The sequence below is a fragment of the Argiope bruennichi genome, chromosome 10 (assembly GCF_947563725.1).
Source record: "Argiope bruennichi chromosome 10, qqArgBrue1.1, whole genome shotgun sequence".
In the NCBI taxonomy this organism is placed as follows: Eukaryota; Metazoa; Arthropoda; class Arachnida; order Araneae; family Araneidae; genus Argiope; species Argiope bruennichi.
The window spans coordinates 29915256-29934095 of NC_079160.1; the positions used below are offsets into that span (position 1 = coordinate 29915256).

General features: G+C 26.0%; 1 protein-coding gene across 5 annotated transcripts in view; it reads left to right on the top strand.

The window, feature by feature from the left end:
* Positions 1 to 17230, top strand: part of LOC129988204 (uncharacterized) — a 28820-nt gene extending 11590 nt beyond the window's left edge. For 2 of the 5 annotated variants that reach the window (XM_056096365.1, XM_056096364.1), the window contains exons 7-12: positions 762 to 773; positions 4525 to 4699; positions 6868 to 6945; positions 8726 to 8886; positions 12155 to 12382; positions 16386 to 17230. In XM_056096365.1, coding sequence (XP_055952340.1) covers positions 762 to 773; positions 4525 to 4699; positions 6868 to 6945; positions 8726 to 8886; positions 12155 to 12382; positions 16386 to 16799 — 1068 coding nt within the window. In that variant the 3' untranslated portion in view covers positions 16800 to 17230. The remainder of the gene's footprint in view (positions 1 to 761; positions 774 to 4524; positions 4700 to 6867; positions 6946 to 8725; positions 8887 to 12154; positions 12383 to 16385) is intronic. The other 3 variants (XM_056096367.1, XM_056096368.1, XM_056096366.1) reach the window with 3 other exon arrangements.
* Positions 17231 to 18840: the final 1610 nt, after the last annotated feature.

Sequence of the window (18840 nt, forward strand, 5' to 3'; positions counted from 1 at the left end):
CCCTTCCGGTAAAAAGGCGAGCATAGCTTGTCATTGATTTTTCATGTCCCACAACACAATGACAAGCTAGACTTGTCATGGAACTAAATTTACTGTTGAATATGATAATAAGTTTGATATAAAATTTCTAAGTGTACTGAATCTAGCAGCTCTTTTATTATATTTTCATAAATCACTATTACTTATTGTTTATCATCAGAATTTCGAAATGCAAGTGACAGTCAAATTGTTGTTAGTCAGTGCGATTGCATTCTTATAAACAAATAATAATAATAAAACTATTGATGACACTTTAATGATAAAATGAATCCAATGTCTCAAACTAAATATTATTAGTTACTATACAGAATATCTTTTTTTAAAATAAGTAAAAAATAAAATTGCAAAGTTTAATTATGTAATGTTTTTATTTTAATATGATTTTGTATTTTTAATTTGATTTTAACATGATGTAGAGCATGCCACTTGATTTATTAATATATATAGTATAATATAATATTTAATGTTGGTAAGTATTTTAGGATTTTTTTGCTAATGCAACTACCAGTTTTATCTTAAATATTGTGAACCATAGCTTAAAAATATGCTGTTAAATATTTAAAAGAAGGAACAATATTCTGTTTGATAAACAAAATATTATTAAGTGTGCATCTTATTTTTATATGATAAAAACTGCTCTCTAATATGTCAGTGAGCTTTGTACTAATGCTCACTGTTTTTGATTTTCTCTTCCTTTGCTTACTTGCCTTTTCTGCTTTAAGGCTCAGATATCGGTAAGTTTATTCCTCTTGGCAACACCTGTTCCTTGGCCCAGTTTATCTTAATTTTTGCAGTTCCTTATTTAATCTTTCGCCTGAAAATAGTGTTGTCTTAGAGCTTGTGTGAAATTTTGTGGCATCACTTGTTTAGTTTTGCTAAATTGCTTGATGCACATCTGAAGAAAAAAAAATCAAATTGTTTAATTATTGAGTATTTTTGTTTGAATTAAACTCATTGAATTCCTTGAATGTAGACTGCATGAGATGTCTGTGAAGTAAAATATGTGCATGTGTTTTTGTGTAAAGGATCTGTGGAGACTGTATTCTTTTTTGTTTTGATTGAGTTTCTTCATTGTGTATTCATTTTGCATCACTTTGATTATTTTTTAATAAAAACAATAACATTTTTGTGATTAATTGTTCTAATTTTATTACAACTTGAAAGATTATGTATAAATGTTATAATGAAATTGATGAATTCAAGTTCCATAACACAAGTGTTTTGTGTGTTTTTAAAAATATTTTGATTTTTCAGTATTTATCACTGTATTTTTGAATGAAATATATATTATTTCAAAAAAGATTGTTAAAACAAATAAGAGTAATAAGGGTGAAGATTAGACAAATAAGAGGTTTTTAAAGTATTAGCAAAGAATTATAATTTAAAATTTAAACACTTTATATTATAAAAAATACTCTATAATCCCGAATATCTTGCATAATTACATTCCTTCATATGGTAAGTATGTCAGATAGGACTGTATTTGAAATGATTGGTGTCTCATATTTTTTTCTTTATTTCAATTTTATGAGATGTAAGACTTTATGTACTTAGTAGGATTACTGAGTGAAAAATAAGTTGAACTTTTTTTATTTTAAAATGGATAATAGATTGTATATAATTGATAATCAACTATGAATTCTTTGTGTTTCTTCCCAATTTTAGTTTTTAAAATCAGGAAAGTTAACTATTACACAGGCCTACACACATTATGGGTCTGAAGTTTTTTCAACTGATTTAAAATAAAACAAATATTTAAGCTTCTGTGCTAAAAACAAATATATAAGTTTTGCCTATCAATTCTTGACTGTAAAATATGAGAATAATATTTAAACTACTTAATTAAATTAGGCTTGGATATAATAGTCAAATTAAAAACCCTTTTTCTTTATAAATTATGTAAAACAATTTGATTTGAAAGAAATACAGCAACACATCTAGGATTCCACATTAGCTTAATTAAAAATTAGGAATCAGAAGAAAGTAAAAATAAAAGAAAAACGAAAGCTATTTTTGTTTGACATTCTTGAATATTTAAGCAGTTTACTTACTGATTCCAATAGTATCCGTCATTATATAAGTATCAGACCTGCCTCATCATCCTTTAGTATAATCCTTCTTTGTATTTTTGTTCTGTTGAAATCATTCATTAGTATTGTTAAGATTTTTTAGAAAAGAATTTAAATGGCTGTGAGAATAATGAACCTTAATGCTCTTATTTTGGTCAAGGTCTCTGAAGCTGTTAAGCTTGTTGTTAAGTAAATCAAAATTGTTTTCTTCTTTGTAGTTGCCTAGAATGTTCAGGAAAGTAAAGATTTTTCTCTATGTGTCATTATTGAAATGCATGACATGAAGATCATTTATTAATGGTCCATAAAAAAAAAAATATTTTCTTTACTTATTCCTAATGCTTTGTTGTCTTCCTGTGTACATAAAACAAAATTTGTACTGATCTAGAGGATAGACAGATAGAGAGAGAGCTCTCATGAAATTATGTTACATTAACCATAGATTTAAAGCAATGGATGCAAGATGATTCTGTTTCATTTCACTATCATCAAATATTTTTTAAACTATGTGAACTGATACTATATGTTATGTGATGATAAAATGATATATAAAAAAATCTGTAATTTTAAAAATAAACACTCTCAACTGTGAAAAACGCAGAATGTAATTGAAAATGGACTGATTGCCAGCCCGTTGAAATCGTGAGATAAGCATCTAGAGGGTTACATAATTTTAGACATTGAACTTTTTTTATTGTTAGTCTGTTGTTTAACACAGGCAAAGTATGTATGGAAGATCACAATTAATAAATTAAATTGATCTAATTTTTACAGAAATTTAACCCTTTGACATAAATATTTTCTCTTTATATAGAGGAATGTTTTGGAATGAACATATATTAATAAAAATATTTTTTATCTATAATATTAAGATTATACAAATTCTTATTTTCTTAAAAGTGGAACTATGCTTTGAAAATTGAAAAATAATTTATAACTTATAGAAATACTTAACATGTTCATTCTATATCTTAACAAATCTGTAATATTATTTCCCTATGCAGTTAATCTTACCATGAGCAGGAAAGATTAATAAGTATTTTTAAGGATGTCAAACCATAGCAACTTTGGTGGCAAAAATAAAGTTTTTATGAAGTAGAAGAATTTGTGTGATATCCTTGTTTGGAGCCAAAATTAGGATCCTTCTAGAATATTTTGTATACTTTTATGGAGGCTATAACCAAAGGCATACACTCAAATGGGAATTATCTCTTTCGAATGTGCTGTCTAGCTGTATTATTGCTGTTGTTTAATCACAATTTTCTGTTTGTTTGTGTTGTTGATTTTTGCAAGTGTTTTCTTTATGTAAGCTTGTGCTGCATTTCGCTATTTGTGTTTTCAATTAATCATTATTATTTCAATAAAGCATTATTATTGATTATCAAATTTTCTAGACATCTTGCACCAGATAATATGTGTAAAAATAGTGATTTTATTAAAAAATATATTATGCACTGAATAAAACATCAGTTTTTGAAAAAAAAAAAAAAATCATGTTTGCATTGATGAAGAAACTGCACTAAGCATATTTTGACCATTCAATAAAAATATGAGACACTAGTTAATATATGCTGAGCATATGACATTAATCACCATTATGGCATACTTTTGTCATTTTACCTCTTAAGTACTCTGTATCAGTAAGAAAAACACATGATAATTAAGCTTCTGCAATATTATGAACATAACTGGAACAAGGAATCTGGCTCTAGATCGTTAATTTCTAATTCTGAAACTTGAAATATTCTATTCAGATTGCTGGAGTTATTTAGTGAATATTTCATAATTTAACATTAAATTTTTAATCATATATTATTGGTTGAATATTATGTATTTGAGTATTATTTTTTAATCAGTTTTTATTAGTTCAATATTGTATTTTAAAGTTTGAGAGGATGTTACAATTTTGAATTCAAACATGTTAATTTTCTTTCCTTATTATGAAAGGAAGTGCATTACTTTTAATTTAATATTTTAAAGAAGAAAAAAAAAATTATAACTTTATCAAATTATTGTAACTTTCTGTCCAAAGACCTTTAAAATGTTTTTATTACATTGGGAATTGGTAACTTTCGGTTATAATAGATTTAGGTATACTGTAAATGAAAAATAAACAAGTTTGAAATCAAAGTTTTTTTTAGTTGGTTGTGACTATATTCTTAAGGAAATTCTCAAAACTGTCATCTAACTATTATATTCTTTATTTTGAAATTGCAATTATATAGAGCAGAACTGTTTTAATTATATTTAATTTTTACAATTTCACCTTTATTTTTAAAAAAATTTTCTGCTTTATAAACAAGTTGGAATATTAGAGAGATTTATTTGATAGTCTTTTTTGTTTCATGTTTGTCAAATAAGCAATAAAGCAAACAACAAATAAAGCAAACAAATTTACCAATTTTCATTTTTTTAGGTGGCAACACGAATTATGAAGTTCCTTATTGATAATTTTGGAGTCACCAACTTATTTGGGAAAGAAAACTATGAGTACTATGCCCGGATGACTGGCAGAATATTTAAAGTTGAAGAGAACTGGATATTTGCATTTCGCTATCCTCCTGAGTCTCTAGTTTCGCGTAATTATGACTGTATGTTTTGGTAGTTTGTAGTTTCTCTTATAGTTACTGTTTATATTTTTGTAATTATATGTTTGTGATTTTATTCCAGAAATTTTTATTTTTACTGCTTCAGTTTTTTTTACTTTCAACCCAAAAAAGATTTTATTGGGATAAATTTGAAATTATTTCAATGTTTCATTTATAAATATTTAAAATTATTTAGTGGCATGTCTCATTATCATTTTTATAACTATACATTTTAATGCTATTGATAATAAAATGAATGATTAAAAAAGAATAAAATAAAATGTATGAGATAGAAGAGATTTAATTTATTATTATTAATAATAAATAAATTAATTTTTTATTATTAATTAAAATTATTAATAATAAGAAATTAATTAATATTATTGTAATAATTGATATGTTTTGCAGATAGTATTAAATTTATCAGCAGTTGCATCAGTATTACTTTAAACATTCCTTGTAAATTTGACTCTTCTAGACATTTTCATTTATTTATTTTTGTATCCTATTTGAACTATAAACAAAGTTGTGCATTTTTTTTTTTTTTTTAATGAGTTGCCTCCAAATTTTCTACGTATAAGTTGCTAACATTTAAGAAATGTTTAATGTACAATGATTTATACTGTGAATATTTTAGCACTCTTTTGTTCTTCTGGAATCTAATTTGTATAAATTATTTTATTACATATTCACTGAGTTTTACATAATTTTTTTAAATATATTTATGCCAGTAAAAAAAAAGTCATCAATATGATGAAGCTTCATTCCCCCTCCCCCTCTCTAAATGAATATGCTTACCCTTCTTTGAGTTAATGTTTTATCATTTTTTCTTACAGTTGTACTTTAGGCTTCTCCATTTCAAAAGCATTCTGTAATTTTTTGTTACTTTTTTTTCCCTTTTAAAATTGGATTTATTTCATACCAGGAATGCCTCCAAACTCTATTAAGTTTGTGAATTTTGAATTTTTATTAATCAGTATCCTTATTTTTTCATTCCAAAATTATAAATTTATAATAGAAATTTCTGTAGAAAGTGAAAGTTTCAGCATTTTTGGGATCAAATTTCATCATTTTTGAGACCATAGTTTCTTTTATGCATTAAGATCCCAAGTACTTTTTATATGAATTTATTTATTTTACTGTTCATTTAGTCGTACGTATTGTAATTGGTTTTTATGTTTAACCTGATTCTTTACTTTTAAAGTTCATTTTCCCCCCCTTGTCATGTAGGAATCCATGTCATGTCTGAAATTTCCATTCTTCAAATATAGCAGCATTATTCTAAAATTGCTTTTCCCTGTATAAATAACTGCTTCAGAAATTCTATACTTACTTTTATATGCCTAAAATGATTAAAAAATGACTGCTACTTTTCTGCTTGTATAGGGTGCTGCAGTGAAATGAATTAATTTTAAAACATCACATTAGTTAGAAATTTATTTGCAGAAATTTAAGAAAAGAATGTTATGCTTGCAGTTGGTATTGATAGTGTACATATAATGTATAAATGAATGTAAATTTATAAACATTTACAAAGTTTTACACAAACAAAGTTTATTATATTCGATTCTTACATCTATCTTCCGTATTGTTATAATTATTTTTCTGAGTTATTTACCCCATTATTGATTGCATCAATAGATGATACAAGAACCTAAAATATGAAATTAAATAGGAGTTATATGATCTTAACTTTTTTTGTTAAACTAAAGCAATAATTCAGTTCGTTGATTCTCTCCATCTCTATTATTTACAATTTAACACTGATTTGTACTTATACCTAAGAAAGTATTCATTAATTTTTATATTCTTATAGTTAATTGAATGTTTAGAAAACAAAACATCGAACCATTTGTCCTTCCAGTTGTCATTCTGACTTCTACACTTTCTTAGTTCCATTGACAATTGATCTGCTGTAAAGATATGAAACAAGTCATTCATTTAGTCACTCCACCCAATACAATAAGTGAAAAAAAAAAAAAAAAAAAGACAAAAAATGATAAATTTTTATCATCCTGAGAGGCCAATCCCATTTTCTTTTTCGTCAAATAATGTATTACTTTTAGTGTGGCAAAATCGTCCATCTCACTGCTACATCCTATGTATATATATATTAACTTGTGTGTGCTTATAAATGTTTGTGGCTTTTGCAACTGCATCTTATGTTTCAGGCAAAGCCTCACTGGAAATGGAGAAAACATGGCTCCAACAGGAGGCTGAGAGATGGGGCTTTAAATTTAACTTAGAAGGTAAGGCTTGCTAAACATGTTTGCTCAGCTTACTTTTGTAACCTCTGCAGTGAAGGCATTTGTTCAGTTTCCCTTTCATTAACCCCAATTGGTTGTTTTAATTTCTGTATCTACTTATGTATTAATAATATCTTGTTCTGTATCTCTATGCTGAACTTTTTTATGTATTTTTTATTTCAAAAATGATTTGTTTTTTTTTAAAGATTAATTTTAAACCTAAATGAGCATTTAATTTCTTTTTTCCCAGTCTTTTTTACAAGTATTTCAAAAGCATTTGAGTTTTTACATTTCAGCTCCATGTAAAAGAAATACAAATGTAATGAAATTAGTGAAATATCAAGAGTTAAAAAAATTTGATTTGTTAACTGGGATCAGTAGATTGTAGGTTATTCTCTAATCCTCATCAATTGTATGTGCAGTTATTTTTTCAAGCATTGAAAGTTTACAATTTATTTAAAATTATTTCTGGCTATTTATTATTTGTATTTATAGAAATTCTGAATTTGATTGCATTTCAGAAATGAGAAGGTTTTATTTTCTTTAGTTGTAGTAAATTTGTTGATAAATTATTGACATTATTAATTTACTCTCACATACTTTGATTTATGGATTAAATGATTTCCTTCACATGTAGCATGAATGTAAATTGATTTGTGTTGAAAAATCTCTGAAAAAGTACCTATTCTTCAGAAAAGGTTGCTAAGAGTAAATGCTTTTTCCTTTCATATGGTCATTGATGATCCAATAGTATATATAAGAAAGCATACAACTGTGTAATGAAACAAATTTTAAATCAGTAATTTGTAGTATAACTATTCTTCAGTAAATTGAAATTTATTTTCAGTTTTTTGTATATGAATCTTGAATTTCAATTTGATTAAATAAATTTATCCTTAACTAGCTTTGGAACTTTTAACATGAGAAACCTTCAAAGCGTGTTACCTTTTTTTTCCTGATTTGATTTATCATGAGAAAATATATTTTATATAATTTTATTGGATTATTCTGTTAAAGCTTGATAGCAGAATAAAAGTGATGCAAATATTTATTGTACTTTTTAAGGTATGTGGAACTGTACATAATTGATGATGATGGTTACTTTATATAAAAGATGTATATTGGTGAATACATTGTTTGTTAATGTTGCATCTGAATTATGAATCAAATGTCATCAAACTTGAAAGTTTCCTTCCTATTTTCTTTTAGTTGATTCCATTATATTATTAAAACCCCTTGAAAAAATCTCCTCTTATTTTATGTTGACATATTGAATCAGTCAAGGTTTTTGCATTTAGAAATTTTAAGGAACATAAAGTTGATACTATTCTGAGTGGTATATTTTTTTACTATGTTTAATTAATGTTTTATCCTCTTAAGTTTTTGATTTTTTTTTTAACCGTATGACATGAAGCTTAGTTAATTTCTAAACATTATGGTTTTCAGTAGCTTTTCTTGTGTTGATTTTACACTTAGTGATCTAAATTCAAACATAAAGTGATAAAATTTTAGTACTCTTATATTGCAGTCCTCATTTCAAGAAAAATATGCCTGTTTCATTCATTATGTATTAGAATTACTTGCAGATGATTTTATTTATGAGGAATTTTTACGATTTCAGTGACAAAAAATTATCTGAATGATAAAAATTATTTTTTTTTATTTCCATATCCAATAATATTGTTTGACTGATTATATATACATGTATATTGATGATGTCTGTCATCATTATGTTATGTATATGTCATATCTGACTTGCATAAATGTTTTCTGTTTCATGTAGCAATATCGTCTCAAGAAGAATGTCGAAGCACACCTGCCCTTATCCATGCAAGCGAATCAATGGTGCAAGGCGATGGCCCACAGCTAAGTGGCAGTCTCACAAATCTTGCCGATACATATACTCGATTGAGTGTTTCCTTGGAGGAGAATGGTCTCTATAAGGTACATATCCGGAATATCTAAAAACTTAATATTTTTTCATAATTTTCTCCCTTTCATAAATAATATTAGTCCCATTAAAAAACAGCAAAGCAAGAATTTTTGTTTTCTTATTACAGAGGAAATAAAACAATTATAATGTTAAAAATTTAATTTTTCATGTGTAGCAGTATTTTTCAGTAATCTGAAAACAGAGTAGACTTTTTTTTTTTTGTTATATTATAAACAAATTTATTAGTCTTTATGTTTAAGTATAAGCATACCTGCTTATAGATTTTTCATACCTTTTAAATATTGATTATCAAGATGCAAAGATAATGGCACACTGTAATCATATAATAAAATGTGATATAGAATATACAAAGTACAATAAAAGAGTAATCTTTCTAAAGGTAAGAATGGAAAAAAATGAAATTTTTAAGTTGTAAATAAATAAATAAATAATTTGTTTTGTATCTTGGTTAATTGTTAAGCTAAATTAAGTAAATGAAACAAAAAATTATCTATGATGTACTGAATTAGCTGGTGACAGTTGAAGTGCATTATGTAAATACAATTAGAATACAATTTTTCTTGACATAAATATGCTCTTTCTAATTGACATTTTTCTTATCTCTTTTGCAACATGTTTTATTTTCCTTTATGTATGCTTTTTTTTTTTTTTCTTTTTTCACTGTATTTTTGAGAGTAAATTATTTTATTATTGCTTAACAACTATTTCATGGAGTGTTGAAATTTTTATTCAAAATTCGCAAGTAAAAAGGTTTTGCAATGAAATTATTTTTGTTTTTCTAATAATAATAGTTACAAATTTTTAGTTCCATTGTTAAATAAATTTTTTTCCTCCTTTTTTTATAAAGAGCAGAAAAACAAGTTTTATTTTATTTTAGATTCAATAAATCACTAGTTTTGTTCCTAGTCTATTTGATAAGAAAATTATCCAGGCCTTATATCTAATAATATAGCTTTTATAATTACTTAGGACCATATTTGTCTGAATTAGTTAAAAACTGCCAGGTGGTGGGTAATTTAATATGACTTTATTTTGTGTGTATTGTTTAGAAATTATTTTAAAATATTAATTTTAAAACTTTATTTTCATTTTTCTGATAATAATTAATTTTTTAAGTTAATGCTTTAACTTTTATGTTGAGTGAAATGCTGTTTGTCATATTTTTCTGTAGAATCTTCGGATTTTATTATTAATTCTAAGACATGGAGAAGTTATTAAAAGTAAAGCCCAAAAAATTAAAAGAAAAAACATTAGTTCCTTTAAAATAATTAATAATGTGGGGGTATATGCAAAATAAAGTGGGACAGTGTAAAATTCTCTATACCCTATTAATTGGAATATTTTACTTAAAGTTTTCCTTTAAGTAAACTATTCATCTTATATTATAATCATCAATTCATATTGTAATTATGATGCAATACATAAACTGCATTTTACATTATATGCAAAAAATGTTTTTTACTTCTAAATTAGAAATAATTTTTTAATTCTTATTTCAAAACACAAGTAGTTTATGTAAGTATTTAATATTAAGAAAAATAACAGTTAGTTTCTCTGTATTATATTACAAACATTACACTGCAATACTATTCCTTAGAAATGGAGGAAGATTTTGAGCAATTACTACTGCAATAGCCGTATAAAGAACAATGGAAAATTTCATTATTTTAAAATGAGTTCCATTTTACTCCAAAATATTAATATATTTGTGACTTAAATTCTTAAATTTCTATTAGTAATTTTCTATTTTGATTGCCTGATTCAAATATTTAGTACTTCGCTTTTCAATTTTCAAGTTGAGAGAAATTGGTTTTAAAGTATATGTATATATAATATGTCATGTTAACTCCCTCAAATTGGGGAAGCTAATTCTGAAGCAGCATTTTTTAAATCTGGTGTGTTGCAGGAATATCTTTCTTTTGCTGTTCCGAAATCAAAATAAATTATCTTATGTTTTGTGATATTGGCCCAATATCATAATTTTTCTCCTCAAGTAATATTATAGCATTTATTTGATAAAAAATGGGATCCCCAGATTTTTGGAATGTAATTTTATCTTTCTATTCAAAAAAAATTATCCGCAGCATTAAATAGTTTGTTTCCATATCAGTCATTAACATCAAAAATTGAACATCATGTCTAATATTTTATCAAAACAGATTGGAAGAAAAGAAATATAGTTGAGAATTGAGATTTTTTTAAGGTATCTGACTAGGTTGTAAAAATGCTTTTATCAGAAAAATTTGATTTTTTTTTTAATAATTTCAAAATAAAATCCTAACTTTATAGATTCTAAAACATTGTTTTTAATATATGTAAGATGGAACTATAGATACAATAGTTTCAATAATACACTACAAATAAAAAGGAAATAGAGAAACTATGGTATCTCTTACCAATAAAATTCTCTAAAATAATATTTGATATGTTTATATTCACTCACTACCTTCTTAGCCGTAATTTGCTAATTTTTGGTATTTCTGTTAAAAGAAAGCATGGAAACTACATTTGCTTCCAGTGCATTTGGATGAACTAATTTACAAGTAGAATACCTAAATGTATTTTCTAAAGAATGAATATATCACAGTGGTTGATTCATGGAAAACATGATATTTCAAAATCAATTCATTAAAATTTCTACTATATACATTTTTAAAATTTGGCGGCACACAAAAGTGCAGCAGGCAGTGGTTGGGAATCACTGATTTAGACATATTTTTCAGACAACTTCAAATTCTCACAAAATTATTTATTAGAATAATTTTTATCTTGCAGTGTGTTACATTTTATGTAATTTGAGTTATATATATATAATATAGGTGAAATAAAAATTTATCTCTATTATATTTTAACTTGCTCTGTTTTTCTTAACATTGAAAACTTCGCTAAATTTTCAGTAAATAGGCAGTGAAGACAATGAGTGTATTTTTTTTCTTCTAATAGGTGCCCTTTGAAGTCTACTTTAGCTATTTAGTACAATTTAAAAAAATTATGTATCATTTTTCAAAAATTCATCTACGAACCTAGTCAGATATCTTAAAAGCAAACAAAAGATCTTAGACTTTTATTTGGGAAATTGAGTGGATAGCCCATTATAATTATACTGTAACAGTCAAAAAATCAATCAAAAGTATTCTTATCTAAAAAAAAAAAAAACTTTTAAATTAATCTCAATAGTTATTTGCATTAGTGTCGGTAGAAGGTAGAGTAGCTTGAAATGAAAAGTGAAAGTTAATTGGTAATGTTTCCATATGGCAGGCTGCTTCTCCTTTGTCTTTTTTGGGTCTTGATCCGGATGAGCTGAAAGCCGTCAATCGTTATGCCGAGAGCACAAAATCTTTGTCATTTCTTCCCCAGGTTCACGAGAGGCAGACTGCCAGAATGCGAACACGCTCTGAATGGTTTCTCAATCCTTCTCCTTGCCCTTCTCCTATACCAATTCAGGTTCCACCTGAAATTGATGAAAATGAGGAAGTTGCCATTAAGGTAATTTTCTATCCTTCTTGTGTGCCTGTGCTTTAAGTTTTAATCCCCCTTTAATTTTGGTCTGGCAACTAACTGCATGCTTTATAACCATTTGATATGAATTGAAAAGAATACCTTCCCTTCATTTTGAAGATATATTAAGTTATGATATTGGTTATTAAATAAATGAATATGATGGGAGAAAGTCAAAAATTACAATTAAGTGATTTGACCAGATATTTTAATTCCCCAGGATCTGACTTAAGTATTTCTTTCATAAATGAGTTGTTCCTGTCATTATCATTAAAAAAATGTATTTCTAGGGTTTCAAATAAGTTTCCATTCTTAGAAATTGTCTTATGTTTTTGTAAAATTTCCACCTCCTCCAAATCTAATAGCAATTTGAATTCTATTTCCATCTTCAATTGAAAAAATTTTGCTAGGCTAAATTTTAAAATAGGCATGGGAAAATTTCTTTAAAAGGTTTAATATTCATCCAGAAAGTAGATTTAGCTAATTATAGAGGTCTATAATAGAGGTCTTTTTAAGAATTTCAAATTGAAACATTTTTTTTCTAGCATGATTTAATTTCTATTCAAATGTGGTATGGGAATGATAAAATGTTGCATGCTTTGGCTGAAGATTTTTATGTCTGGAATTCTTGAATAATTATTGCATGTATGTTTTTTATGACAGTTGAATAAATCAAAGGATGAAAATTTTATGAAATCACTAATTGTGTAATTTCAGCTTTTATAACTAATTCATACAAAGAGTTTCCATTGATCATTTATGTTCCTTACATTAAATATTTACTATTATATTCGTATGAATTTCTCATATTAAAAACAATAGAATTAGGGTAAACTTGACTTCATAATTTCATTTAGTATTCATTGAAAAGTAAATTAATTTCAAAGAGGAATTTAAATTCGTTGATTTCTGATATTGATAAAAAATTTTATACAGTATTCTTTTTTATATATACAAGAAAAATATGCATGATGTAATAAACTACTTGTTAACCAAAGTTGCATGTCCAGCATAATTCAATTTCACTAGAAGTACCATGAAAAATGTATCAGCTCATTTACTTATTTAGTGCTTATTTCATTTTTTTTTTTTTTTTTTTTTAGCGAATCTGTTATTTACTTTATTGATAACTGGATGAATTTTAATTATTTGCCAATTTCTCATTTTGATTTGTATTCACGTTTGGTTCTGAAATAAAAAACATCCCATTTTTTAATAGATATTTTTGTTTTTTTGCTAAGAATTTTATTTTTTAATAACTGATAATTTAACTCTCTTAATTTCTAATTAATTGGATTGAATAATTTCCAATTTTTAGAAATGATATTTTTTTTTAACAAACTGCAATTTTGACTACTTAATTAAAACTGTACCTTCCAAATTATATTACTCGTTAAATTTTAAGAAAATATGATGCAGTTATTATTTATTTTTTTTAGTTGACCCTAAATGATGGAAAAAGTCGGTTATATCACTTAGTGTTAAATAATGTTTGTGTATTATTAACATAACATCAATTTTTTTCATTTGTAAAATATTAATTTGTAATTCATAAAACTTAGAAAATAATTAATAAATATTATTTTTCAAACGAAAGTATTTGATGCATTTATTTTTTCGTTAATAAAATACAATTTAAAATTTGTTTGTAAAAAGTTTTTTTTTGTCTTGACGTACAAATAGTTTGAATGCTAATTTAAACAATATAATATTTGTAACCTGTTAAAATGATAACATAGAGACACAGATGTGACTTCTTAATTTGCAGGTTAGAACACTTTACTGGGAAGTGTTAATGTTATTGCATTGTAACAAATTTTTATGCTTAAATTGAGTCAGAAACCTACTATTAAGAAAGTTTTTAGTTGAAAATAATTTAATGAAGTAGCAAAGGAAGTGTTTATCTATTACTTGCTGTACATTTATCTTTTGCAAGGGATCAAAATAATTTAATTTGGAAATTGTTATTTATTGCAAATATGATGGCTAGTTGTCATATGACTGTACATTAAAAATAAAATTGAATATAAAACATTGTATTTTTGATAAAAAATTAGAGAATGGAGTGGGGGATATTTTTATTTTCATTAAATTATTTTTTGAATTTAGTACTATCCAATTTACTGTAATTAAATGTGATCATGATATTAAAAAATTATTCTGTTATAATATTTTTTCTTTTCCCCTATTTATGTATTTTTTTGCAAGGAAGGGGGGGGGATTTATTCTTTTGTGTATGGATAAAGTGTTAAATGGCCAATCTCATCAAGCTTATTTAATGAAGTGATTACTTTTTCAAGTGAAAGCTAGATCTAAAAGTATCTTTCCCTACTACACCCTACTATAATAATTATATATAGGGTGTCTCAAAAACCCCGATTGCGGCTTTTATTCCTTAAATATTGATCATAGACATATATTGTAAATTACAAAGTGGCGTGAAAAAAGGTGTAACATGTTAAGAAATCAATTAAAATTTTTAGGGGATTAAACTTTAAAAAAATGTAAAATTTAAATTTTTATATGGATTCCTACAAAAAAATTACTAATGAGTAAAGTGCCCTATCCTCTTATAAGATCATGAACAAAATTTCAGTAATTTATCACAAAATGTCTGAAAAATATAAAACTACATAAATGCTGACTTAAACCACTTTTCGATACCTGGATATGAGTTCACAAAGAGGCAAAATCATGTTGGATGTTCGTGTTTTAAGAGTCGTACACAAATTAACAAAGAAAGTGAATAAATAAATAATAATTTTTCTATTTATTGGTTCAAAAGTATTAAAAATGTGTAGAAATAATAACTTAAAGGAAAGATTACATAACTTAAAGGAAAAATTACTTTAATGAAAGATTACATAAGATTTTTTACAAGTTCACTGACTGTGCTATTTTTAGTTTATATTGTGTAATTCATGATATAAAATTTTAAGGTATTTTTCAGGAAGCATAGATTTTAAAATTTGTATTTAAAACTAAAGATATAACGCATATTTTATTTCCTTATGATGCATTCCTGCATCGCGTCATCTGCACTGAAGCTGTAAACATTTGCATTTTAATTTGTGATTGCCCCTTCACCAACTTTCTTTTAACGTATCTGTGAGAGTTTTCATGATAAAATTCTGAAATTTTGTACATGACCTTATTAGAAGATGGGACACATTTTACACTAGAAATTTTTTTGTACAGGGTCCATATAAAAATTAAAATTTTGTATTTTTTAAAGTTTAATCCCCTGAAAATTTTTAATCGATTTTATAACATTTTGCGCCTTTTTTTTATGCAACTTTGTAATTTACAGTATATGTCTGTGATCAATATTTAAGGAATAAAAGCCGTAGTAGAGGTTTTTGAGACACCCTGTATATATATTTTAAATGGTCCCTTGAATTCAAACTAAAGGAAAGCACTTTTTAGTTGTGTTGCAAGGGTTTTCCATGTTACTCTGTGTCACATTTCTTTACATTTAACTAAGTTACAATTTCAGATGAAAATCATGCATATAAAGTAAGTATTTGCTCAACTAAGTTTTAGTAAATCTCTCTTCTGGAACAGAAGCTTTGAATGAGTTTCCACATCATCTTTTTCATGTTTAGCAGCAGAGCTAAGATTGCTTTGGTCTTTTTTCGTGGTTTAAAGGAAGTATTTATAAAAATCTATTAGAAAATGAACATTTTATCTAATAATGAAAGAGTAATGTTGTGTAAAGATATTGCTCTCCAATTGAAACACAAAGAAATAGCAGTAACAATATAATCAAATACAGAATATATGTTGTAGGCATTTTCTTCAATTAATGTTTTAATTCAGTTTTGACATTATTACAATTGTTTTTTATATAAATATTTATTTTTCATTTGAGAACACTTTTTATATTCTTATATAACTTATCATTTTGCAATTATTTTGTTTGTGACATAATGATAATGTGGTAAATAGTAATGTGTGTTGGCTTCCTGTTTCATAATTTTTGCTTTTATAGCTAATGCGAACAAGTGATTCCAAGCGGGGATCCAATGCCTCTTCAGTTTCTTCCAGTTCATTATTAAACACTGTTGGGGGTGGAAGTGACAATCAACTAGTGCGGCGACCTTCTGGTAAAGGTAGTCGTCTTGTTCGACGGTCATCTAGTAAGAGCAAGCGTGACAAAGAAAATGGTGCTGGTGCATCTGCATCAACCTCTTCAAGCAAGAACAAACGAGACTCGGGGGTCAGCAAAGTGGTGTCTCTAGGAAGTTCAGTGTCATCTGAACCACTTCCTGTTTCTGGTTCTAGTCCTGCACGAGCTAAAATGATGAACCGGCTCTCTAATCCAGTTGGAATAACGGAACAGGACTGCACAGAATTGGATGTTCAGTCATTTCATGTGACGCTCACTTACAAGCCACGGATATGACCAAATGTTATACCCTCTGTGTTTTTATTTGTATATATTTCTGCCGTTGATTGTTGTTGAATACTCTTGGCCCAAGTCTGAGGTGTGGTGTTAAATTTCATGAGCATTCATGAAGTTATCTCTTTGTCAGCTGTGCTATAATTATTTGAAAGTATAGGCATATGAGTTACAAAGGAATTATGATCTCAGAAATTGACCATTTGTCCACTGCCAAAGTGTTTTTATCCCATTCATAAAAATACTTAACTCTGTTTGTCAGTTTACTAATTTGTTTTAATTCTTACATTTTTTAAAAAGAAAGATGACAGTGTATATAATGACGCAATTTAAAAAGCACATTTTTTTTTAATTCAGTTGTGTGGAGATATTGAAGAAAAGTAATTATTGTAATCACTTTCCTTAATTCTACTTTTATTATTAATTTAGTGAAACAGGTCTTTAATTTCTTAATAATATAAAATGTAGATAATTTATTATTAAATCAAGAGATTTTTTTTCTTCCCTTCAAAATATGTTGATAAAATAGAAGTTTGCTTAAAGATTAAATATTTAAAAATTTGTTAAAATACATTTCTGAAAAAATCTACTACCTTCATTGTAAATTTTGATGTCTCAAGATTTTTTAGTATTTTAGGTAAGTTATATATAATTCTTTTTATATCGCTGGGAAATATTACTTTATTTTTCTTTTGGTCACACATATGAAACTTAATCACGTAATTGTGGGGTCCAATTTAAATGTTCCACTTTTATTTTTTTTCCTTTTTTGTATATGAAGTATGTTCTACAATTTTTTGGTATTCAAATGTACTATTTCATTCAGATGGTGATTTTCTGTGTTTATCCAAAATATTGTTTTTCTTTTAAAGCTACAAAAAATGTTACTCTTTGTCATTTCAGATTAATATAAAAGTGGTTCATTCAACTTAAAAAAAATAATTTTGTTTTTTAAGAATACAGTTTTAAAATGCACCAAAAATTAACTATGTATAGTTCTGAATAATTATAATTCTTCCTTAACAGCTTTGAAAAATTTAATTATTCTTTAAATTTTATGTCTATATTTGAGTACTAATAAGTTTATTAAGTAAATGTTGGTACTGTTTTTTCCTTTACCAATAATGACTTGTTTTTCAGTCATTTTGTATTTAGTAAAATTGAATTTGTTTTTTAATTACTTTAATTAGTTAAAAAATACTTGCTTTTTCTTCACTACTCTCTTATTTATTAAAATATACACTGTTTTCTTTTTATCATCTGCTGTTTTCCATATAATGATCTCTTTGAATAGAGAAAGTTATTTCATATAAAAACCAGTGAACAATTTGACTTACTTAAATCAAAGTTAATTCATAAAATAATTGCTCTGAAGTTATTTACGTGATTTTTTTGTATACAATGATTACAAATATCACATCTTTTAGAGACTGCAAAAAAAAAAAAAAAAAAATCTTCTTACACAGTTTCTGCATCTGAGCAATTTTACTGTCTTTTACATGCACAGATTGTACAGAATGAAACTTCAAATTGTGTTGTTGATCCTATTAACATATCATAAAAGAACTCTTCAGTTTCATTTTTCAATATGTATATTGACAACATTGTGGTAGCATGGACTTATTAATATACTTTTAAATTCAAATAGATTGTATGTTGTTGTTGTGTAATTTCCATCTCGCATCTTGTTGGAATTGTCTGTTACCAAAGAATAAGTTTTGAAAGTATTTATAGTACAAAAGTTACTTGTCCTTCAGCACTAAATTTGATGTTATTTTTTTATGTTCTTGGGTAGCTTTTGAATTTATATTCAAAGTAAATTGTTTCTTATTTTTGTTTTTGTATTTTTGTTATTTTTTACTCTGATTTTTTTTTATACATTCATGGTTACTTTTTTTTTTTTTGTTTCAATGTAATTAAAGTTAAAAATATATTGAGAGATCATGTCCCAAAAAATTGCATTGCAAACGTACCAAAGAAATATTTTTTTGCCTTTAAATGTCACAATTATTGAGTCAGCATCAAATTTAATGCTAAGGCATTT